The sequence below is a fragment of the Pollachius pollachius genome (assembly GCF_949987615.1).
Source record: "Pollachius pollachius genome assembly, chromosome: 1".
Classification (NCBI taxonomy): Eukaryota; Metazoa; Chordata; class Actinopteri; order Gadiformes; family Gadidae; genus Pollachius; species Pollachius pollachius.
This window is the reverse complement of record NC_136934.1, coordinates 37,633,991-37,658,424: the sequence shown is the minus strand read 5'-3', so window position 1 is coordinate 37,658,424 and position 24,434 is coordinate 37,633,991. Positions and strand designations below refer to the sequence as shown.

Below are 24,434 nucleotides of genomic sequence, written 5' to 3'. Positions count from 1 at the left end.
AAATGTATTGCGGCTATGTGGTTGTATGTATGCAATGCTGTGGTATAATACTCCTATACATATATACTACAGGGTGACACTAAGCGGCAGTATTGAGCTGACAGGATTGTCTCATACTTCTTGGTTCCTCTCAAATTGTCATTTCAAAAACATATAGCGAATGACCAATGTGTGCACACAAGCTTTCTTAATATATGATAAACCGAAAGAATCGCAAAAAGGCATGATAAAGAAGGTGATATTTTACGCAATGAAAGCCAGCCGCCCAGAACAAATAGTCCTTTTTTCAGGACCATAATAATTAGTAGCGGAGTGTTCTTTGAAACTACGCTGTTCATGTACTTCCGTGAGGACAGAAGAAGGCAGGCAGCCGTCTTCTTCCAAGGGATAAAATGCTCCGATAGCCTTCGATTTTGGTAGAATAGAGAAACATAATACTTACAAAAGGCTCGAGGGACCCATTCATTATTTACAAAGCTGCTGCCACATCTCTTTACCATTAGACTATCCAGTTGTTTTGGAAACACAGTAATGACATAAAAAACAACAGTTGTAGGCCACATGCTAAATGCTTCGCTCATTGTAATAATTTTTATGTAGTCATTAAAAACGGGTTGGTTGGCAAATAAGTGTGTATGGTATGTTTATGGCATAGGTTGTCCCTTCAAACGTTGACTACATGGTGACTTAACATTTGTGACACCTACAAAATCAGCATTGATTCGGCATCCATTGGGTTTGGTTTGTTTACCAGTTATAAAGTGTCAAGAAAGCCACTACTTAATTTTAAATAAATTATAATTGAACAAACAATGTCCCGTTCATATAATAAACGAGTACTTCAAAATGCTGGTATTTCCATCATTAAACTCATAAATTAAAATTCCACAACATTCTTACTGAAAGGCCCCCAGACATGCATATACAACTATACATTATGCCCCTTTTCAATTCATTTTCTTTTGTGTGGCAGAAATGGGACACCTTGTAAAAGTCTAACACATTTTGAACAACAGAACAATGTTATTCACACTTACCTACCTTTTCCCTCATTACGGTTCTCAAGTCCATCTCCACCATCACCCGGCCACCTCTCCTTCATAACTAACCCTTAGTCTGCCCGACCTCCTGACCCTCCTCAGTGTAGTGAACCAGATTCTGGTGTCTGTTCCTGGAGGGCGCGTCCTTAAAGCCCTGGCCACAGTCCTCACATGCGTACATCTGACCCTCCTTGTGCCCGCTAGCTCTGTCGGACTGGGCCTTGCCCGATGCACCCTGGGCGGCCGTCCCTCTGGGCATCATGGACCCCTCTCCCTCTGCCAGGTTACACTTATCCAGCAGGCCGCCGGGGGGCTGACTGCTCCGTGGCCGTCCCGCAGAGGTGGAAGGACATCCGGGGTTGGTCTGGTCCCGGTACGGGGCCCCAGCCGCGGCCCTCCCGGCACCCTCATAGGTGAGCCCGTGGACCGTCCGGTAGTGGAAGCGGATGGCCGCCAGGTTGGTGAAGCCCTTCTCGCACACCCCGCAGGTGAAGGGCCGCTCGCCCGTGTGCATGCGGGTGTGGATTTTTAGAGCCCCCGACTGGGTGAAGCACTTCCCGCACAGGCCGCAGCGGTACGGCTTCTCCCCAGTGTGGGTCCTCTGGTGGGCCCGGACCCCCGCCAGGTGGGGGAAGCCACGGCCGCAGAAGGCACAGGAGTACGGCCGCTCGCCCGTGTGGATGCGCTTGTGGATCTTCAGCGCGCCCGACTGACTGAAGCTCTTGCCGCAGTCGGGGCAGGCGTAGGGCCGCGCACCGGTGTGCACGTTCTGGTGGATGCGCAGGTTGCTGTGCGAGTTGAAGGCCTTGCCGCACTCGGTGCACAGGAAGCCGGCGGGCTTCTGGGAGTGCTCGGACCGCTGGTGCTGCAGCAGCTGGGACGGCCTCTGGAACGCGGCCGAGCAGTGCATGCAGGGGTGCATGAAGGGGGGGTACGCGGTGGTGGCCCTGGCCCCTTCCTCCTGGTTGGGCTGGCCGGGCTTCTGGACGTTCTGCTTGTGGGAGTGCTGCGGGCAGGCGCTGATAGAGTGATGGCATCCCAGGTAAGGGAAGTGGCCCCGGAGCTGGGCTGCGTGGGGGTGCGAGTGGGCCAGCGGAGGGCAGGGCAGGCAGGAGGAGAACGGACAGTGGTGATGGTGGATGTGATGGCCGTGTGCGTTGCCATGAGGGAGGCCAGAGTCCGTGCCATCCTGCTGCCTTAATAGCTGAGCGCAGGTCTGGAGGCCGTGGCAACACAAGCAGGCAAACATGGGGAAGTGTGGGAAGGAGCCCGCCAGACCTCTGGAGGAGGACGAGCAGTCTGCATGACGCTCTCTGTCCTCCCTCCTCGACGCGCGGGGCTTTAGATCGGACGAGGTGGTGCTGCTGGGCTCTGCCTGGTTCTCATCCGGTAAGCAAGCGCTGAGATCCATGGCTGGGCGGCCGGCATGGGTCTTACTGAGGCATGTTTTGTCTGGTTGCCCGTGGGAGTACAGAGATTTTCTGGGCTTTAGAGTCTCGTACGAAGGCGGAGAAGTAGAAAACGGGCAACCGGTGCAGGTGCACGCATGGAGCTCATCTGTGTGTGAAGAACAGAAGAATGGACTGCCGTTATTTATACTGAACAATTATTTCAATGAAATGACACGGAGGCTGCTTCAGATGACCTTTTATTAAATGTTTATAAGTATTTATATTTAATTTAAAGTCATTGTTTAAATATTCATGACTCACTTTCAACTTCCTTTCTGTCTCTGAACTCTGCCCTCCTCTCAGGTGCCCCTGATAACATCAGCCGGTTTTGGTCTAAATCTGACTTGTCTTGGGCTGGTCCTTTCAGCCCCAGATATTCACCTCCGGCCAAACCCCAGGAGACATGAAGTACATCATGCTGCTCCTTCAGAGACTGACTAGAAGAGTTCCCAGACGTGATGAGGTCACCAATGAACTGTTGCATCTCAAACCAGGAGCACTGACCATTCTGCAATAAGAAGGGATCGATTGTTCATTAAAAATAGCTTTAATATTGATTATGCCATAAATTAAATATGTTGATTTGTAACACTACCTGCTAACTACATGTATATATTAATAAATATAGCAATTCATATTAGCGAATCATGTGGATACGCTTTTAAGAGAAATGTGCCACGATTTCCAAACAAAAAGGTGAAGGGCTGCTTACGCCGTCTGCGGGCTTGTCTTTGTCCATGGAGCAAAACACACGACGGATCAATAACCTTGTTGTGGTCTCGATGCAGGTACGTTGCCGATAAGCAAAGAAGAGCTTTAGCGAACAAAATATTCACACACACTCATATGACCGTTACATTAAAAAAATAAAAAATAAATTCTTTGCAGAGGTTTAGTTCCGGGGCTTTTCACCATGTGACCCCGAGTCTTTCAGATTTTCAGATCTGTTTACTCTGCAGACTCCGAAAACTAACAATTAAATGACTTATTTGCGTATCAGCAATGCAAATTGTACTTTAAAGGATAAGTGTGTTGTATGGTTTGAATAAATATTGTATTAACTTGACATAGCTGGAATTAATAAAACATAAATTATGCTTTCGATGCACCTATCTATAGAAAATAAACACGCACTCACTCATCTTTTAAACATATTCGTGCTTCAGGTAAGGAAACGGCATTCTCGATAAATACATTTTAATAAATAACAATACCAAGACATAACAATACTGTTAAATCCTATTATCTTATCTTGTTTCATTTATATCCGTATTGGGTATCATATGTTTCAAATTACCCAATTCAAGTCAAAGTGAAGGAGTCTAAAAAGTATGCTGCCAAATTGGCCTACAAAATATTTTTGCGTAAAAAACAAGATAATATAGGATATTAAATGTTATAAATATATCTGTTTGGTCCAGGCCGTCGTTAAATTGAACTATAATTACATCACAATAATATGTACAGTGCATCAAAATCAACTTCAGATCTTTTATGCAAAGACATTTTACATTTATCCCAAGTCTGGCCAAATATTGTTTGTCTTTTTCTGTGGTAATGGCTTGCTACTAACCTATGAGACTATGGGTGTCGAGAGTTGCACACAAAATAGAGGTAGTTACATCGGAAACACTCCTGTTCCAAACCTTGGTTGGCTGGACAAATGCTAGATAATCCTGATGGGTTGTTTTAATTTCGGTCCATTTACAGACACACAGAAAGCAAAGAGCAGAAAATTTGAGACACATGCATCCTTTGCAAACATCCTGATCCAATGAAAAATAATCATAAAAAGGAATTTATTGATTGAATATGTTCCCCATTGTATGCTCGAAGGTGCTCCAGTTTGGATGTTGGTTGTGGTTTGTGGTACACCCTCTTTACATTCAAACATACTTTTGATCAATCAAGATACTGTTTATTATTGGTCAAACCCGCCACCATATGCATAACATGTCTGTGCCTCGATCATTTCACTTTTTGTAAAGCTCTGGACCTGGCTAGACTGACTGCAATTTATCAAAGATAGGAGTAAGGAACTCAGGCTCGTCCTTAATCATTTACATCACAAAACGAGCTGTTCCCAAAGGTTCTGACTTTACTGTAGCCTTTGTATTACTGTGTGCCTTTATCACCTAAACTCTCTCGTATATTTGTCTTCCTATTAACACATGAGAATGTATCTCCAGTAATGTCATGCGTTTTCCCAGACCACTTTCTGAGGACCACCCAACACTCTTTGGTTGCCAATTGAATGCTACCAGCAGGTGGTTTAACTCCAACAGCAGGCTCGAGAGCCTCTGTTTTGATGCTAACTGCAGGTGTTTTAATTCTAACTGCAGGTGTTTTTATGCTAACTGCACTTGATTTTGTGCAAAGCGCAGGTGTTTCAATGCTAACCGCCTCCGTTTCAATGCTAACCGCCTCCGTTTCAATGCTAACCGCAGATGTTTTAATGCTGACCACAGGAGTTGTAATGTCAACTGCAGGCGTTTCAATGCTAACCGTAGGCGTCTCAACCACCTCTGTTTTAATGCTAACAGCAGGCATGAAAGGGTTCACTTTAGACAAATCACTGTTAGACAAATTTTGGGGCGCCCCATAATTACGTGCTAGTTTCTTGTTGAGGACCAGATCCAGAGGGGCGTCCACCTCTAGTGGCAAGCCCACAACAGAACTCCTCATTTTACCAATGATAATCTTCTGTAGCCCCACCGCTGCGTCCAGGGCCATCAGAGCGGGCGGTCCTGTCTCCTGGAGTTTGGGCACTAGGCCAGACGCTAGAGTGGAGTTGACTGGGACAAACAGAACCAGGTTCAGACCGAGAGGGGGAGGATTATCCAGGGTTAGACGCCAGGAGCCCTGAGCCGTGTCCTCTGGTGACGGAGGAGGGACACCGTTGGAGACGGTGACCACATCGCTGCTTGGGTCCCACCAACTTGTGGAGGCTTTTGTAGTGATGGGCAGCTCAGTAGAGTGGGGAAGCGTGGGATTACCAGGTTGAGCGGTGGACTTCTGGGCACGTTTCTTAGAAACGATCTAGAAAAAGATATGATCCGAGAGGTTAGTCACAAAAGTGAGCAAAGGAAAGAGAAACTACTTAGGTGAAAGACAAACAATTTATAATATAGATACAGTATATATATATAAATGAATAACTTACTGGTGGTAGCGGTGCAAGTCCACATCTTTCCAGGTGGCTGTTGTAGTCACACTGGTGTATGAAGCCACGGCCGCAACGCTGGCACAGGCAGGGGGACTGCGCCACGTGCCCTCCCATGTGGGACATCAGGAGCAAGGCTGATCGGAAGCCTTTGCCACAATCGTCACAGGTCAGAATCCTCTGGTGAGCGCTGCCGTGCTTTTTGAGCTCCTCCTTCGTGGCAAAAATCTTGCCACACTCCGGGCAGCGGATTTCGTCACCGTTGGACTCCTGGTCCCCCCAGCAGCCCGTGTCCTTCTTGTGCTGCTGGAAGTCTCTCTGACTGGCGAACACTTTCAGACATGCCACGCAGTGGATGCGCCGAGGATCGCAGTTGTGCTGGCGATACAGATGGGCCAGGCGGAAGTGGCAGCTGCACAGTAAGCACGTGTAGGGCAGCAGGCCGACGTGAGAGAAGCTGTGTTTCAGCAGGGCGTTCTTCCTGCTGAAGGTCTGGTTGCAGTCCGTGCAGACAAAGCTGCGCCGGCACTTACTGTTACGGTGGCGTTGGAGCGACTTTTGGCTGGAGAATTTGTGGCCACAAGTGTCACAGAGAGATAAACCTCCCTGGGTCCTCTTGTGCCTTTCGATGTGCTTCTCACACTTTTTCCGGTCGATGAACACGAGCTTGCACAAGTCACACTCGTAGAACTCCTTTTCAAAGTGTGTGGTTTCAAGGTGCCCCCTTAACTTCTCATCCGACTCAAATAACTTCCGACAGATGCGACACCGATGAGTGAGGACCAATTCGGGTGCTTTTACAGCGTGGGTCTTCAGATGAGCACGATAGTTGTTGAGCTGGCAGAACCGTTTGCCACACTCTGCACAACAGTGCGGCCGCTGACCGGTGTGTTTGTTCATGTGGTCCTGCAGCTTCATGTTGGAGGGCAGCTGAAGACCACAGTTGTAATCGCCTGTGCCATCAAACTCTAGGAAAAGGCAGTAAAACATTAAATGAGTAAAAGGCTAGTTGAAAATATTTAACGTTATAACATTAATGCTAATTCGATGTTCATAGAAATGGAATACCAAAATCAATACCATATTCGTCTTCACCGAGGCTCTCTTCATCACAATCCTCGGACACTTCGCTGTCGTCTGCTGACTCGTCCTCTGCATCCTGCGTGTTCCCTTTCGCCTCTTGGTCATTGTTTGCACCCTGGTGTGATTTATAATTTGCTTGATAAGCAAGACGTTTAGTAGTCTCAGCTCCAGAGGGTTCCTTCACGCCAACTGCATTGGGGCGCTTTGCGGCGGTGCGAGGCAGCACAAAGAAGGTATATGCATCTTCAGAGCCTCTGCTGGAGGTGTCCATGCCATCTTTTGTTTGTGCTTGAGAAGACCCAGACGTGTCCGTAGTATGTGGCGAACTGCATTTATCACGTGTTACCGACGGATCGTTTTCGAGTTGTTGCCTTATGGTAGGTTTAGTTGGGATCGTAGTTTGTGATTCACTCCCCAATAACGACACATACTGTGATGGTAACAGACATGGGGTCTCTCTTACTGGTGTTTGTAGAATATTGGGAAAACCCAGTTCTGTGAGCTGGATATCGATGGTGTACTCTAAGGGCATGTTGGCTGCGAAGGGACAGTGAAGAGAGAGGCAGTTTAAGGAAGCCACTGATGCCTAAACAATGGATTGGAACAATGGACCGCAGGACTTTTGAACCAAATGAAAGGTCACTTGCGTATTTTTCCCAAACCTAAACCTTAGAGATACATCCAGAAGTGGTGAATTACGAAATCTCTTGAAACAAGGTACACAAAAAAGGATTACCTCAGTTGATATGACGCACAACTTCCCGTGACAAAAACAACGTGAAAAGAAGAGGATGTAATGGCTCTTGATTCCACATTGTGTCTTGGAGTGGTATTACCTTATGTATATCAAGGGGTATTATCAGGTTGACCTAATTTATGGGATTTACCTATTTTATAGTCTTTGGGTATCACCTATTGTATAGTCTATGGGTATTGCACAAAATTAAACGATAAGTCCACTCCGTCAGCTCCAATCACGTTTTCGATCGTGATTGGAGAAGGCCGTGATACACGCAAATCTGTCTTCAGTAAAAAAAAAAATAGGATGGCATTCGATATGACAACTAAAACGTAAGACATATGTAACGTTCTACAGTCAGCCATTCCTCAAGAGTCTCATCAAAGGGTTTGAATTAATAACAAAGCTGATAGAACGCAAAAAAAGGAAGACAAAACACTTGGTGACCTCCAAACAGATCTTTATTTATTTTCTTGAGCCCATAAAGCTTCTAGTTATATGAATACATTAACTTCTATCTGTGTGTAATGGTCATGCATGCAATCAATTGTTGTAATTATTAGATTTCATCTGAGGAAGTGAAATGTTTTTTTGTTACAAGATGCAGGAAACCATACTGCTCTTTCTGAGTCTTTCAGGTCAGACTTGTTCTTTTCTGTTATGTGCTGATTCTAGATTTCTTAATTCAATGCTGCCTGTGTGTGTGCATGCCAGTGTCTGTGTAATATGATGAGTTATTTCCACATATATCACACCATTAACAACAAGCAAATCTAGCCACAAAGCTGTGATTGTTTGCAGTTGTTGCTCTGCTGTGGTTCTCTCCACCTTCACCTTTGATTGCCACTGGGGGTCTGTAACCCAGGCTAATATTGTATTGTAATAACTATTCATGTGTGTGCAGTCTGTCTATGATGGTTTCCCCTACAGCAGGGCTCTTCCTGGGCCACCATGGCTCGCTATGGGATGTGGACCTGGCCACCATAGACGATGTAGAGGACCTCCAGAACCTGCAAGAGGCCAAAACAGGCTTTAATTATGATGACTTCATGTGGCTCGGACATTATGATGCCCACACCAGTTGGAAGTGTTCCATTGGGAACAAGACTGCAAATGAAGGCCAAAACGATGGAATGAGGCACAGCCAGAACCCGGACTTCTGGCTCCACGAAGAGAACAGTACACGATTGTTAGATATGGATTACTGGGTTGATGTGTTGTGCAACAAGCACCATAGTGCAGTTTGCTTTGATGGTGTGGTGTATTGTTATTAGTTATTTTTGTATTGGCACTGATATATGAATGAAATTTGGCCTCTTGGTAAGAGTAAGTTGATTTAACTCTTGGTAACTTAACATACTGAGACGGGCACCTCACCTGGAGATGGTTCCCGGGCCCAGACCTGTGAAGCAGGCAGCCTCTTGTTCAATTAGCGGTGACACGGCAACACGTGACGGCACGGGTCAGATACAAACTCTTGACGTCCTCTACCGTGCCGTGCAGGTCAATGGAGAAGCGCCATGGCTAATTTGGTTGGGAATTGTCTTTCATATGATCGTCAACATAGTAATCTATACTGTTTTATCACTTGTTACTGAAATAAATAGTAAAATCCTATGTTTTTGCCATTCTTCCCAAAACACTGTGATCGTTCCACTGCTGCGAACGCAGCAGTGGAGTTAATTTCATGAGCAGGGTTGTCTGACGTCATGGACAAGGTGCAACAGCGGCGCGGTTTGAACGTGGAGCTCTGTCTGGGCAGCTGTTGTCTGCGACGTCCGAGATAAAGTTTAGATTTTCGGACACTTGTATAACGCCAGGGTGTGTGTGGAGGGCGAGCTCGGTCTGCGCAGCAACACGCCCTCTTTCCTAAAACTTTTTATATCAGCGTTGCGCCAACAGAGCAGACAGATGGCGTGACCTGCCCGACTAAGTCTCTCATTGACTTGTCTCATTGATAACTTGCATGAGCCGTAGACCCCTGTGTTCACTATGGTAAGGGGGACTTAAAGTAATATAACTTAATATGAAGTCTGCAAAATAGGGATCCATCACAAAATTGACTCAAGGGCAGTGAAACAGCACAAGGCAAAGTACTTTCTGAAGCATCCCTGTGGGATAACCTTTCGTTTTATTAGTCGCATTGGGGGAGAACAAGCCAGTCATCGTAAGAACACTTGATTTGCAGCTCTTCAAAAGGACTCTATGGCATCATAGATCCATGTTTTGCATTCATAAGACAATACATAGAAGCAAGGGCGTAGGAACCGGGGGGGACGGAGGGGACGTGTCCCCTCTAATATTGGAGACAGGCGCATTTGTCCCACCTAAAATTATATCGGATCCGTCAGGTTTCCGATGTGTCCCCCCCAATGTTAAACTCATTCCTACGCTCCTGCATAGAAGTATAATAGATTAAAAAAAGACATTAACATTAGACAACTCAACATTTTTCATTTAACATTTGTCCAAAACCAAAATTTAACTCAAAATGAACTCAGGACCAAAAAAAACAATACAAACTAAGTTATGATCTGGAAATAACCCAAAATATGCAATTCAGAATCTCTGAAAAATGACAAAAAACAAAAGCAGTAACACTTCCGTCAATTTAGAAGTCATAACACACACACACACACACACACACACACCTGCCAAACTTACAAATTAAAAAAAAAGCCCATTCACATAATTTTTTTTTAAATTAAGAAAATCTTGAGTTAACAAATTGGGCATACTGATGGGTTAGGAGTTAGGGTAATGAAGTGCAACTTTTTTTCGATTATATTGGAAATATGCACATGATGTAAAAACTCTCAGAACCCTAACCGCAACCTCAATGTGTTCAATTAGTATACCGTCATTTTAACATAGTCCATTGCTGCATCCAGAAAGAACAGCTGGGGAGTTGGTGACAGACCTCAATGCAAACTCTAGCTAATGGGACAATTATGTCAAAATGCTGAACAAAAAAAACAAACACTCCAAGTACATCTAAAAACATCCTCTTCTCAGAATCAGATTCCCTATGCTAAAAAAAATATATATCCCTGACTGACTAAAATACAGAGGATAACAACAATCCCTCTTAACTTTTACGAAAAGCGCTCCCGTCCCTTATTTATCTCTTTTCACTTTGGCTCGCGGCGTTCTCATCCGAATGGGTCTTCTGGTGGGCCTTCATGGTGCGCTCGCGGCCGAAGCTTTTCCCACAAGTAGGACAGGAGAAGCGGCCCTCTGTGTGGGCCCGAGACTTGTGGGCTTCTAGCTGTTCAGGACGGGCAAAACTCTCCTCACACTCCTCGCAGGGGTGGGCTTTCCTCGGGGTGTGCTTCTCCTTCTTGTGGGCGCGGAGTGGGGCCAGGGCGGGGAACGTGAGCTCACACTCGGGACAGGGATGCTCACGCGGGGTCGCGGATGCTTTCTTCTCCTCCTCGGCCGGAGCCTCCTCTGTGGCGGTTGTCTGGTCCTCGGCCGCCGCCGCCGCAGCCGCCTTGGGAGGACGGCCCCGCTTCGCCCCGGCTACTTTGGGCTTTGCCTCGGCCGGAGCTGTGCCAGACTCTGCGGTGCTGCTGCCCTTCCCCGTTTCCTCTGTAGCCTCACCCTCTTCCTTCCCCCGCTTCAACTTCTTCTCTGCGGCCGCTTGGTTCTCCGTCTTTGGAGGCCGTCCGCGCTTCTTGAGTGCGGCTGCGTTTCCGTTGCAGTGTTGGCCTGCAGAGTACTTCTCCTGGTGGACTAGCAGCTCTGACTCTGTCTCGAAGCCCTGGCTGCACCTCCCACAGCGATGCGTCTTTGTGGGGTCCTCCGTCTGCTCGCCGGCCTCCGTGTCCAGGCGGGGGTGCTGAGCGAGGCGGTGGGTGCGCAGCAAGGCGGGGCTGCGGAAGGTCTCGTTACAATCCTTGCACACAAACTGCCTTTCTGGACACATGTTCCGTCTGTGGGTTGTGAGCTGGGAAACAAAATTAAACAAAATCAGCAGTTGAAAAGAGAAAAGTATTATATCAACATAATAAATGCCAAAAATAAGACTCAAGTTTTAGTTCCCTACAATTACTTGAAAAAAAATGTCAGGCCACATTCAACACAAAACCAACCTCAGAAAAGACTCGAAAGCTCTCCTTGCAGTGAACACATTTGAAGGGCTTGTCTTCCTTGCTGTGTGTTGGCTGGTGCTGTGTCAGCTCCTCAGAGGACTGGAAGCTGCGGTCGCACACGTAGCAAGTGAACAATGTATTTCCCTGGGGTCAACACAAGAAGGCACAAGATATGTTTTGAACATCATTAAACATCCCAAGTTCTTTTTCCAAAAATAATGGTAGGTGTTACTTGCAATTTAAAAATATTTTATTAATTTTGTTATTACTTGCAAATAAGAAAACTTATTTAATAACACGTGTTAGAAAGCAAACCAAGTTGCTGAATACACAATGGCAGTTTTTTTTTTTTTTTACAGCACAGGAAAAATCATACTTTATCATAACCTTCCTTTAGGTCAAACGGTTATCTTATCCCAAAGCAAACCGATCGGTAGAAAGCGAATGTGTTTTTGACCTATTTTCCAGGGTAGCAACCGGCAACTGAAGGTTCAACAACTGCTACAGATCTGCCTGCATGTCTGTTTGTAGCAGACGTGATAGTTGGTTTAACCGAGGTGATACACATACATAAATCCATATTATATTCCTAAAATGTCACAGCTGCTGTCATTGGTTTGTGGTAACAATGTCTGCAGTACCTATATGGTTGGCTAGGAAAGATGCCAGCCTAACAACCCTATTTGAGTTCAATCGTAAACCAAAACATAAACCTACCTTTGGGGTATATTCAATGGATTAAAAATTGTGTTTAAACTTGGATTAACCACCTAACCCGAAGTGTAAAAAAGAACATGCATTCGGATGGGTAGCCTATCTTCAGAAGCCGGTTGCGATCCGGGAAGGTAGGTAAAGAAAACACGTTAACTTTCTACCCAAAGGTTTGCTATTGGATCCCTGTGTGACCCAAAGGACGGAGTCTGACAAACCAGATCTATGGGTCACAAAAGGTGCAATGAATGACATTCACCAGAAGGTTGATTGATCTTCCAAAGGACATATCCTCAAAAAATAGCACTATTGTTTGACCACATATGCGGAATGATCCAGCCGCCTACCTGCTGAAGCTGTTGCTTGTACTCCTCACGGTGGCTTTTCTTCATGTGGCGTTCCTTTGCTTTGGCATTGCAGAACGTTATGAAGCACTGAAAACACTGCAGGTTATCATGTTGATCTGTAACATAGAAGAACAGTTTAGTGAAGATGGGTTAAATAAAGAATAAGGAAGAAGAAAAGAAACGTAAACTTCCAGCAGTAGGTCAAATACACCACTCACAAGTTGTAGGGGCAGGGGGCGGCTTGAAGATGGGTTTATGTGGTTCTGCTGGCTTAGCAGGTGTAACCTCCGGAGCTGGATCCGGCAGACCCCGTCCCATTACGATCTCCTCTATGTTCAAAATGTCTGAATCCATATTGCGCACTGGGTGGTGTGAACTGCGTACTGAATCAGATGAAGCAAAATATTATTTCACGTGCCAAAGACGTGCACCGTTGTTATGCTAGGTTAGCCTACAGGGTGAAAAGACAATGCATTTCAAAAGCTTGCCAGTTTTTTTCAATAGCTTAGCACAAATCTGTAACACTTTAAAACATAACAGGAAGCACTATGATTTATGCTTTTTAAAACACATTATACGAGCTTGTAATATTGTTGACACCGTTAGGTGGCATGCTCTTCAACTAGTTACCCTAGCTTAATTTTTAGCATGTTAGCATTCCCTATTTAAAAGCTTGAATACAACTTTTTACAACACGACGGAGGTTTGAATCGGAATAATGAAACATCTTTCAAGCATACGGTTTGTGTTAATAAAGACAACAGGGTTGTGTTTCATATTCATGTAATTTCTTAGCCATTCCGCTACCTAGCATATCGTTAGCATGTAGCCTCTTATCGAACGAAACCATTGGCAGATCAAATGAGGCTGCTCTGGTGTATTTTCCAAACAAAGTTTGTTCTGGGCTACAAATATAATCTATGAGAAATTGTCACTAACTACTTTCAGAAGACTATATTTGGCGCTTAATTCCTTGCAGAAAGATCGTGCTATTGGCCGCTCACCTCGAGCCGCTTGTTTGAAGGCAGACAGTTGGACTGTGAGAGTTCAGCCTCAGAACTAGAAGGCATAGATCGGCTCCTCACCACAAGCCCCGTTGGTGCAACTAAAATGGCTGCCAAAATCCTATGTATTTGATATTTTGTTACCAAAAACACAAGTGATTTTTGATTAAAATAAATAGATGTTCAAAACAAACTGTACGTATGACACTGGGAGGCCTTAAAAAATAAAGTGGAATTGAGTTAAACAATACACGCCAGATTTGTTCTGTAATTATAATATGTGGAGAAAAAAATGAATATTAATCACAATGACTTGCAAACCAAGAGGCATTTTTGGTTTTCATAGCTAAATTATGTTAAGGAATGGTATACAAATTTAAAACAATATCCAATAAATCTACGTTCATGCAAGTCTATGGACGACAGTATGTTCTAGTTTTTCACGTTCTATGGGTCATTCTTACCACGTGACCCAGAAAACTTTTTCAAAAACATTTTTACATACAATATTGTACAAGTGTTTTCTGGCTATATTGTCAAAGGGGCATCCTAATTTGAATGACTTAAGAAGCTGAACCATTCATATTAAAGTCTCATTCAAATGTTTTGAATATATCCATATCACCACGATCCTAAGTGGTCACGTGACGGTTTGGAAACAGTTTACACTTTTGAACACACTCAAGGTTAGATCATACAAACAATTCATAATGGCAAGATTAAACTTTGTTGATTTTATTTCAAGTTACCACATTCAACGGTAAACCCAGAACATTCGTGGAACTAAGAATATCGTAATCTTAGAAAGTGTCAATGAACCTCTCGGAATACAAATGAAAACACTGAACTAAAATAAAGTATTTGTTGCACTGTACAAGTATCAAAAAGAAAATAGCTTCTTGACCTAGGTTTAATTGTTTTGCTTTACGATTTTAAACATAAACCAGCATATATACACGTATAGCCAGCTTGTTTTTGAATCGCATATAGACCATTTTAAATAACCAAACCAAACAAGTCCAATTCAACACGTATTTCTATCCAATGTATCTCAATATACATCACTTTTTCAACCTTCTAATTGTTGGGACATTACAGCCCATTCAAAGCATTTTACTTTACACACAAATCCAGGAGGTGGCACTAAAAGGCAAAATCCCTATTTAAGACGGTAAATCCCATTAAAAAGACTTATCAACTTCATATTCAAGTCACAATCTTAAAATACACAGTATGGGGCTCATTGGAAGAACACATCAGGTATAATATATCATTCCTTTCATCAACTCATCGCTGTTGATTGTGAAATTTCATGAAGCAGTTGTGATTACGTGAGATACAAAGGAAGACGCAACACTTAAGGCATAGCACTTGAGATGTTCTGTTACAGTTTCCAAAGCGACACCTGCCACCTTCTCCCACCTCAAACTGCTCTGGCCAGTGGCCAGAACCATCGTACCGTATAGATGCATCCGGAAGGGAACGCTCCTGTCGCATATCAGGGTTAGGGGTTTCAGTCAATACACAAGCACTCTGAGAGGGTGGCTGAGGGGGAACAGAGTCCTGGGTGGCCAAGCCACTAGAGAAAATCAAGGCCTTTGAGACCTCCAGCCTGAAGGCCATAAGGGTCAAGGGTTCCGACCCAGTCCGCTGACCCTGCCTGTATAGAAGCCATGAATTGACCAGGGCTAGATCTGTCAGGAACCAGAGCACACCTTGGGGCCAACCAGTTGAGCGGGTGACTGTGTGCGGGATTCGGTAAAGGTGATGTAAATCTCTGTTCAGACACACCAACATTTGGGACCGCTCAAGGCTCTCAATAAGCTCTGAGACGTTTTGATCCTCCTTCATGGCAGTTGAAAGGACAAAGCCCCCCTTGGACCGGCGCAACCTCAGTCTACCATCAGAACTGATAAACTCATCCCCCATTTGTCCTATGGCTCCTCCAACCCTGCCGGCACCATGAACACCAGCATTTAATAATCGCTCCAGCATTGCAGGGGTAGATAGCTCCTGCCTGCAAAGATATACCAGACTATCCCTCTGGGCCATTCTTTCTACTACATCCTCTTTGTCTGAGAGATTTACTCCGAGTTCCAATTTTGTTATCAGACCACCAACTCCAATAAATACAGTGCAATTCAGAGAAACATTGTCATTTTCTTTCCCTGTTGACAAAGGAATTGGGAACTGATCCACCGCATACTCCTCTTCTGGTTTCAGCAGCTGGCATCCAGCGTCGAAACGATGTAATATTGTCTGGAGCCTCCAGAGTGGATTCATCTCATTATCATGGTTGCTTGCCTCGTCTCCGTGCCTCTTAGAGCTATTTTGGACCTCATCATTACTGCTAAAACTGTGACTATTACTGCTTCTACTACTAATACTACTACTACAACTCTGAATTGTTGGTTGTACATCTTGAAGGTCACACACTTGTCTTTTACTTGTCTGTTGAGTCGCCAACTTGCCAGTTGAGTCCTTTTCAGGGAGGGCTAATTTTATCTTGTGTGCGAGCTGAAGGAAGCGTGAAAGGGGCATGGCATCAGCAATCAGAGACACTTTAGTTGGGTGCTGCCAGTAGAGCTTCAAACTAGGAAACTAGAAAAGGAAAATATGAATATGAATTAATTCAGAAAAAAAAAGAATGCACACAAAGCCACACATTAGGAGAAGCAAATCATGCAAGAACAGTGGTATGGTCACTAACCTTTAGAGTTCCCATTGCGATGTGGATCCCAACAAACTGTGCAACCTCCTTAGCAGTGGTGAGGTGTAACATTTTGGACATTGAATTTGTACACTGGGCAATTTCACCCCAAGTATCCCACCCAAAGTAGGTGGAAAATAAATCAATTGGCTGCCTCACGTCCTCTTGATTGATTTCAGCAGTTGGAAGGCTGAGCAAAAGAGAAAGAAAGATGGAATACTAGAGAAATACCTCTGACGCTATGAATAAAATAGGATTGTAGTAATGCCTTTAATAGAACACCTACTTAATGGGATGGATTTAACATTGAAATTGAAGTTTGAATAAAATAATTAAATGATTATGCTGTACCTCTTTTCATTCAGCTGAACCTTGTTTGTTTTTTTAAGGCTGTTCAAATAGGCCACAGCTTGTTCCTCTGGCGCAGGCAGGGGATCACAGTATTCAACGAAATCAGAGTCGTCCTCTTCAGGAATTTGCAGGAGAAATTCGCGGACATGTCGATCTTCCGGTTCTTCAATGTCTCCCTGAGCTAACAGGAAAGGTTAAGAAGAAGTTTTAAAGCGAACAATACCGGTCTGGTTGATCAAACCATCACAACAGTCTTTCCTTCACTAAAACCTCCATTAACATATAATTCGCTAAAGTCTATGTTTTGCTGATTTTACCTATAAGCATTTGGCATGTAAGCACCTGCCAACAATTTTTAACAAAAGCAATATAGCACTTTGGTCTGTTTGTGATAGTATAAAGTACTTGTATGGTGTTTCACTGACCTTTAGTTCGACAAACTAATATATTGCCATAGTTACAGTTCGTGGCTCAGGCACCCCCCTCAAACGTCCTTTGGCATAATTGGTAAAACAAGTAGATTATATTGGTAGCGGAGGTTAAGTGAAGCAAGGAGACAACTACGATGGTTCCCCACCCAGACTGTTAAACATTTTTTAAGACTGAGTTGTAAAAACCCAAAAATATCCCCAATTAAAGGCCTTTTTAAATAAAAGCATATACTTTATGAACGTATACCTATTGCTGTATTAGAATCATTGGGGTCAGTGCTCAAAGAGACATCCTCAGATCGCGTTTCTTGATGGTCCCCACTGGAAAAGTTATCTTCATCTGTTCCAAAAAAAAGAACTGGGTTGGAAAAATGATTCTAGAAATGGTAATCTTTTCAATCTCTAGACTATCGTCTTGAAAATAATAGAGAATGTACTTCTTTTCTTTGATTCTATTTTTGTTGCTATTTGATGCTATAAGCATCTTATAAGCATCAGAATTCTTATTTAAATGCAAACCTTCTGTCTGATGGTCAACTCTGGCACCACTCAACAGCTCCAAAGCAATTACACCATCTTCTCTCTGAGATGGGCATAGCAAAACCTCTCTCTCTTCTTCTTTTACTGGGTAGAAGATGCATTGTTTGGTATGGACGTCTGGGGCCAGACTACTGGCTTGGCTCTCGGTCTCTGAAATTAAAATGTTGCATTCTCTGAGTAGTGAAACTTAGTGCTTTTGAAGTGTTGTCATTTGTCATAGTTATTATAAGCAGCTTCGTAGAATGAGGCGTGGCTTCTTTTTGAGATAAGTACCTGTGGATATCTTCAGGTTATATCAGCACCACCAGGTCACAATTAGGTTGCAACAACATCAGTTCAGAATGGGAAAATAATTGTCTAGTGTGGCGTAATGTCGCAAAACATGTTACAAAATAATACTTAAGAAACATGCTTAAAAGAGATAAAATGTATATTATATAAAGTGTGAACATACATATTTACACTTGAATGTATTTACCTGTACCAGGAATGTTTTCAGAATCCATTTGTTCAACGTTCCACTGGATAATCACGTTGTCTTCTGAAGCGGGAGGATCCCTTAGAATAAGGTGTTTTCCCTGCTTGACAAGATCAGGCCTTATACCGGATGAACCATCCTCAACCTTGATCTCTTCGGAATCCAAGACTTGGCCTAACACCATACCAGGAACACGCTGAATAGAAAGAAAGATAACACAAGTATTCAAAGTTAAGAGACAATATGCCACTGAAGCTGGTGTAATTAAATATAGCTGATCTTATTGTGAATGTTTGAATGATAACTACCGCTAAATGGCATCTCTTCTTGTCAGCGGTCTCCATCCGTCGGGAAGTGACGAACCTCTCAGGTATGACTATAGCAGACTGATCGGTCTCTTTATCTTGCTGTACTCCAAATTCAGACTGTTTATCAACCAATGAGGAACACATAGGAGGCACACATGCAGCAGGGAGCATATCTTGGTTGATCTCCAATTGTGGACTCTGAAGTGTAGAGTGAGAACGCTGAACAGAGTGGATGTCGTCTTGCTTGTTTAATTCAGAGTCTGCAGTAAGTGGACATTTTTGGAAAATGATCTGACATTCACCCGGTTCTTCATCAGCTTTTCTTCCCCAGAAATTGCCTCCGTCTGTTATTCTTCTTGAGATCAAACCCCTTTTAGAACCTTCTCTTCTCCCACTTCCTCTTCCCCTTATGCTACTCACTCTTCCAACTTCTCTCGCTACAGATTTGTCTCTCTTCTGTACAACACTTTCAACGTCCTGTTCTTTCTTGAACCCAAGTGAATTTGTGGAGGAGGAAGAACTGTGAAAAGTTATTTCAGTCATCTTTTCATTGTTAATCTGAATACTGGAAACATCAGGGTCGACCACTTCCCGATTACCATCTCCAATTAGAAGAGGTTGGGAAAAGTCTGGTGGATCCATCTCATTCTGCTCCCCGACTGTGACTATATCTACATCGAGAAGAACTTCATCTTTCACATCGTCCTCTGCGGTAAACTTAATTTCAGTTCCGCAGTCATAATGTAAAGGACGTATAAGGCCATCATCTTCACTGGTCGGCCTTGTTGGGAGCCCCAGATCAGACGCTAAAGACCCATCTTCCCCAGGGCCATTCACCTGAGGAGACCCATTAACAAGTATACCTAGAGGGGTGCCAGTCAAGGGTTCTCTATGCTGCCTAGCTACATCCAATAAAGCTGTAATGTCTGCAACAGATGCAATTTGCGTCTTTTCTTTAGATCCACTAGCTTCAACTGCCTCAGTAATAGGCAAAGAAGGTGATGGGTTCAGGGCTGGGAAAGACACGCTGCACTCTTTGTCTTCCGAAGCCACTTCTCTCGTCTCAGCTTCTATATCCCAGTATGAGGGACCACTGACTTCCCCAATAACTCCATCAGCCTTCTTTGTAGGTTGATGAACTAAACCAGAAACACCCTCGAATAAGTTGCCATTTGTGAACGTGAGGCCTGGGCTCTCCACAATGTGCATGCTTGTCTTGTGTTCCTGAAGAGAGGAGACACTGTTAAACTTCTCTCCGCAGTCTTTACATTCTAAAGCCCGCTTGGAGTTGGATGCCGTTATCACGCCCTCAGTCTCAATCCTCAAAGAGGACTTGCGTTTTCTGGTGGTCTTAGGCTTATGGGCTGTCGTGGGAGATGGATCGTTTACCTCTAGAGAAGACAGCAGTGAAAAGGCTTTCTGATTCTTTTTGGGTCGGCCAGCCCTTTTCCTGACAACAGGTAAGAGCATATTGGCATCCTCATTACCCTCCTGACTCTGAGTGTACTCCTGCGTCTGCCCTGCTGCCTTAGAAGGATCCAATTTGTAAACTTTCAGCTGGGGTTGTTTATGACCCTTTAGTAAAAGAAAAGGATCTGGGGTTATTTCTTGAGCGGGGACATTTATAGAGCCCTTGATTATCTCTGTGTTCTGGGTGTTAGGGTCCGTCTCTTTTGTGACTTTCTTGCACTTTTCCTTAATGTTCAAATCAATTAATTTGGGGGAAGGAACCTTTTTGATCTTGTTCTTTTTTAGTGCTGGGGAATCTTCATGTTCTTTGCTAATGTTGCCTGTGACCACCTGTTTTCTCTTGGTCAATTTGTTTGTCTTTTTGTCTTTACCTTGTTGCTCTTTGTTTTCAACAGGGTTAGAAAATTTATCCTCTGGAGAAGATAAATGCACATGTTTTCTGGTGGATTTTCTTCCATTCTTTTTTGGAGCTACCGGCTTCTCTGACATATTTGTGAAAAACATCTTGCTTCCAGTTTTTACCTCTTTGGTTGACTGGCATGACTGTGATCGTTTCCTCTCGTTTCTTTTCTTCTCTTTGTTTTTTGGACCAAATTCTATCACATGGGGGCTTTTCTTTGTTGGTTGCTGTTTAGCAGACGTCTCCCCAGTATGTAAATGTCTCTTTCGTGTTGACACCATTTGTTGATAGATATACTCTTCATAAACAAAAGTCCTGGCCGGTCTTCGTTTTCGCACCTTAACCAATTCTTGAGCCGACATAACATTAACAGTTGAGTCTAAAGTACTATCCACCTGCTTGGTCTCTGATTGTAATGGGACCTGTTCTTGTGAAGAAAGATTCTCTACAGTTGGCTGCTCTAGCGTTTCCTCCCCTTTTTGGCCATTTTCAATATGTTCTTGGGTCTCCTCTACTGGCAAGCTCTCCATCAAAGAATGGGGCTCAGGTGTCTCCTCTACTGGCATACTCTCCATCACAGAATGGGTTTCTTGTGTCTCTTCTACTGGCATAATCTCCATCACAGAATGGGTTTCTTGTGTCTCTTCTACTGGCATACTCTCCATCACAGAATGGGTTTCTTGTGTATCCTCTACTGGCATACTCTCCATCACAGAATGGGCCTGTTCAATGCTTTCCTTTGGTATCTGTGAAGCGACCTCTCCTTCAGGATTGTTTGGGGTTTCATATGGAAGTTGAGTTGATTTGTCTTTTGGGGGTAAAGGGCCATCGATCAGATCCTCTTGAACTGCCTCCAAAGGGGTCTTATCCAGCTCAACTGTGGGCACCAGTAGCTGACCAGGGGGGGTTATTTCATCTTGATCATTAACAGCCTCATCCATACTCTTCTCCAGTTCTGTGGTAGGTACTAGTGATGATGATGGCACTTCCTGTTGATGACTAGACTCTGATTTTTCCAAGTCTGCAACTGGTAACAAGGCAGAAGTCAGTTCCATTACAAGGGTTTCCTCCGGTTTTAGTTTGAGGTCAGCAACCTCACTCTGTCTTTTTAAAACCAGCTCCTGGAATGAAGGATATTCCAACCCTTCATTTGGAGGCGTTATAGGTTCTAATATAATAGTTTGATCCATATAATTACACATGCCCCTTGCAAAGTGCATTTCTAAAGAGTTGGAATGCTCTGTCTGGGAATGTTCAATTGATGGGGGCGTTGGATTCAAATAAATTGGGGCTCCTGGTGCCGGGAACTGCAGGCCCTGTGTTGGGATATGAGGCGGAACCTGACCCAGGATCACAACCTGATTCACCCTCTGCACGTTCTCCATGGACTCTATAAGTTTGCGAATTTGCTCCGTGTCAATGTTAGCATTGACTTGTTGAAGAGGCTCTACTTGGAGAAATGTTGATTGACTGATCGAGATTGGCGTTATAATGGGCCCACCTTGCTTTACAGGATACTTTGGTGGGAGGGCATCAGTGGTCTTGTCAAGTAAAAACTTGTGCTTCTTTTTATTGTGGCATAACCTGGTTTTGATGCTCTTAAAAGTAGCCTTGCATAGAGAACAAGGGTATTTTATTGTAGACGCACCTATAGAGAAAAGAGAGAGGAACTGTTTTTTCACAGCACCATGAAGTAAATGTATCATACATCTATCTTTATCCATTATATTTGAATTTGTGGAAATGTAATATTGTAATAATGTAGTACCTGTATTACTATTTATCTTCTTGCCCGGTGCTTTAGGAGTTGGAATGGTTCCATCCTCTCCCTCTTGTCCTTGCAAGTGTGACTCCATGTGCTTCCGGACGTCCTTAGAAAAGCCGAACCTCTTCCCGCACTCCTTACACGCATACGGCTTCTCCCCGGTGTGCTTCCGCTGGTGGTACTTCAGTAACGTAAGTGTTTTGCATGCCTTTCCACAGGTTGTGCACGCATAACCATCCTCCCCAAAATGTATTTTCTTATGGCCAGTGAGCTCTGACACCCTGTAGAATGCCTCTCCACATATTGGGCATTTGTAAGGTCTTTTCTCTACGTGAGCTTTCTGGTGGGTCATGAGCTCTGTGGAGTTAGCAAAGTGGTGGTCACACACGTAGCAGGTGAACAGGGTGTTCTTCAGGGCAGACTGTTGGTATTCCAGCGGATGGTTGCTCCTCAGGTGACGCTCCTTTGACTTGTAGTGGTTGAAAATGATGTGACACTGCCGGCACTGCAGAGAGAGTGGAGATGCTAGAAGCCGACAGGACACGAGAAAGACATTTTCTGGTTAGCAAGAATGTTAGACTATTCTATGTATTTTCATTCAAATAACCTTAACATGAGACCTAACCCGGTAATTATACCAATATTATTATAAGCATAAATGGGTCATAGACAGACAGCGCTTGTGAGTAGGAGGAAAAACATTTTTGATGATGTAATTGGGCCTAAAGGTAATATATGATCTGATTTAGATTGAATGTTATCTAATCAAAATATCATCTGCCCTTTCATTCAAGGAGAAAGCCTAAAATAGAGAATTAAAAAGATAAACATTATGCTTATATATACATTAAAATATTATAACTTTTGATTACTGATTAATTCAGGACATTGCAAAGACAAAAATTTTAACAAATAAATATGCAGCTTTTATCATTAGAATGCGATTATTGACTTTTCAAATGTTTTTCCAATATGCTTAGTGCAAAAGTGCACGAGTGCTTGCAACAAGAAATACTCACAGTCAAGTATTAGTGAAGAACTGTCTAACTCAGGAATTTCCATCAGCAAAGGGTTCCTTCTGTTCTTCATGCATGAAAGATATCTTCTTCCATCACTTGCTTCCTTAATCTTTCCCATCGTTTCCACATCACTTGCTGAAGCAAGTTTATGTTCAGGTGCTACTTCAAGGGAACCAGGGTTAAGAGAAGGGTCTATCTCCCGCCCCCCAGTGTCAACCATGGGTTCGCCTACAGGCTCCTCCAGTGTCTCCTCCTCATTTTCTTGTGTGACTCCGACACTGTGCGGTGGCTGGTTAACTATTTCAGATAATAATTGAACATTTGTTTCACTTTCCCCTGGTTGCATCATCGCATCACACTCTGTCAGTGGCGACAATGGTTCTTCTGGTCCAGTCTTCAAGGTCTGAGTAAGACTTTGCATGGTTGTTGAACTCCCGTTTTATCAGCCAGACGGTTGGAAATATCAGGTCTCTGTAATGTATAACAGATACAGTCTAAATTCAGAGTAAAAAATACAATTGAAATGTATGGTACTTCTGTACCTATACTTTAGGATTTGCCCATAAATTCATGCTGAAATATTGGCCAGCATAGGTCCTGAAAGGGGTAACTGCGTTACGTCGACGTCAGGGAATGAATGAGCTTAACAATGCACTAGACCAGATACTTGGTTTAAAAGACAACCATGTCATACAGTATTATGACCGAGATAAATTGGTACATTTGCCCTTCATTTTGGATAGTGTGGAATCTGAACTAGCACCAGAATGCTTCATGTTTAAAGCCACCCACTAATAACAATCATTTTAAACCTGGTTTTAGCCTAGCTGATACAGCTAACTGTCGTTAAGGCACAACCATCCTCAAGTGGATAACACATCTTAGCTAGCTACCGATTTAAAATCCTATTATGAATATACATATATGTCACTTGGCTTCAACGACCACATAAAGTGGGCTGTATGAATGCTAGAAGAAGCAAGCAGAACTCTACCTGGAAGGGCTTGTCCGCCCAGCATCTTCTTCTTCTTGTTTCGCACAAAGCAAACACAAGCAGGCAGCTGGAGCCTCGTGACGTCACTTCATCCAAGCGAGTGCTTGCGGAACTTGTAGTTCTTTTCTTTTCTTTTTCCACGCACATCCATCTATCTATAATGCATATCTATCTATAATACATATCTATCTCTATATTTCTGTATCTATATCTATCTAAACACCTATTTATCTATATATAATATACCAGAACCAAAAACCAACAACACCTGACCATCCTATAAAACCTATACATCTACTTACTTATTTTGGCTACATTGACTAGATCTCAGACGTA

General features: G+C 43.7%; 4 protein-coding genes across 4 annotated transcripts; all 4 read right to left on the bottom strand.

The window, feature by feature from the left end:
• Positions 1-105: 105 nt before the first annotated feature.
• LOC307076993 (uncharacterized protein) lies at positions 106-3,337 on the bottom strand. Its single transcript, XM_079738229.1, has 3 exons — positions 3,204-3,337; positions 2,753-2,999; positions 106-2,597 (listed from the first exon to the last, which is right to left on the bottom strand). Exons 1-3 carry the CDS (start codon positions 3,228-3,230, stop codon positions 1,105-1,107), a joined length of 1,767 nt encoding a protein of 588 aa, XP_079594355.1. The 5' UTR covers positions 3,231-3,337; the 3' UTR covers positions 106-1,104.
• A 939-nt stretch (positions 3,338-4,276) lies between these two features.
• On the bottom strand, positions 4,277-7,484 carry LOC307083248 (uncharacterized protein). The gene is made up of 3 exons (XM_079747081.1): positions 6,735-7,484; positions 5,655-6,622; positions 4,277-5,530 (listed from the first exon to the last, which is right to left on the bottom strand). Exons 1-3 carry the CDS (start codon positions 7,267-7,269, stop codon positions 4,607-4,609), a joined length of 2,427 nt encoding a protein of 808 aa, XP_079603207.1. The 5' UTR covers positions 7,270-7,484; the 3' UTR covers positions 4,277-4,606.
• Positions 7,485-9,570: 2,086 nt separating this feature from the next.
• Positions 9,571-13,668, bottom strand: znf576.2 (zinc finger protein 576, tandem duplicate 2). Its single transcript, XM_079758150.1, has 5 exons — positions 13,633-13,668; positions 12,847-13,011; positions 12,629-12,744; positions 11,571-11,714; positions 9,571-11,425 (listed from the first exon to the last, which is right to left on the bottom strand). Exons 2-5 carry the CDS (start codon positions 12,980-12,982, stop codon positions 10,598-10,600), a joined length of 1,224 nt encoding a protein of 407 aa, XP_079614276.1. The 5' UTR covers positions 12,983-13,011; positions 13,633-13,668; the 3' UTR covers positions 9,571-10,597.
• Positions 13,669-14,415: 747 nt separating this feature from the next.
• Positions 14,416-24,133, bottom strand: znf576.1 (zinc finger protein 576, tandem duplicate 1). Its single transcript, XM_079752146.1, has 10 exons — positions 24,099-24,133; positions 23,105-23,575; positions 22,089-22,610; positions 18,451-21,968; positions 18,143-18,338; positions 17,644-17,814; positions 17,372-17,464; positions 16,694-16,874; positions 16,343-16,532; positions 14,416-16,233 (listed from the first exon to the last, which is right to left on the bottom strand). Exons 2-10 carry the CDS (start codon positions 23,523-23,525, stop codon positions 14,920-14,922), a joined length of 6,606 nt encoding a protein of 2,201 aa, XP_079608272.1. The 5' UTR covers positions 23,526-23,575; positions 24,099-24,133; the 3' UTR covers positions 14,416-14,919.
• Between the last annotated feature and the right edge of the window lie 301 nt (positions 24,134-24,434).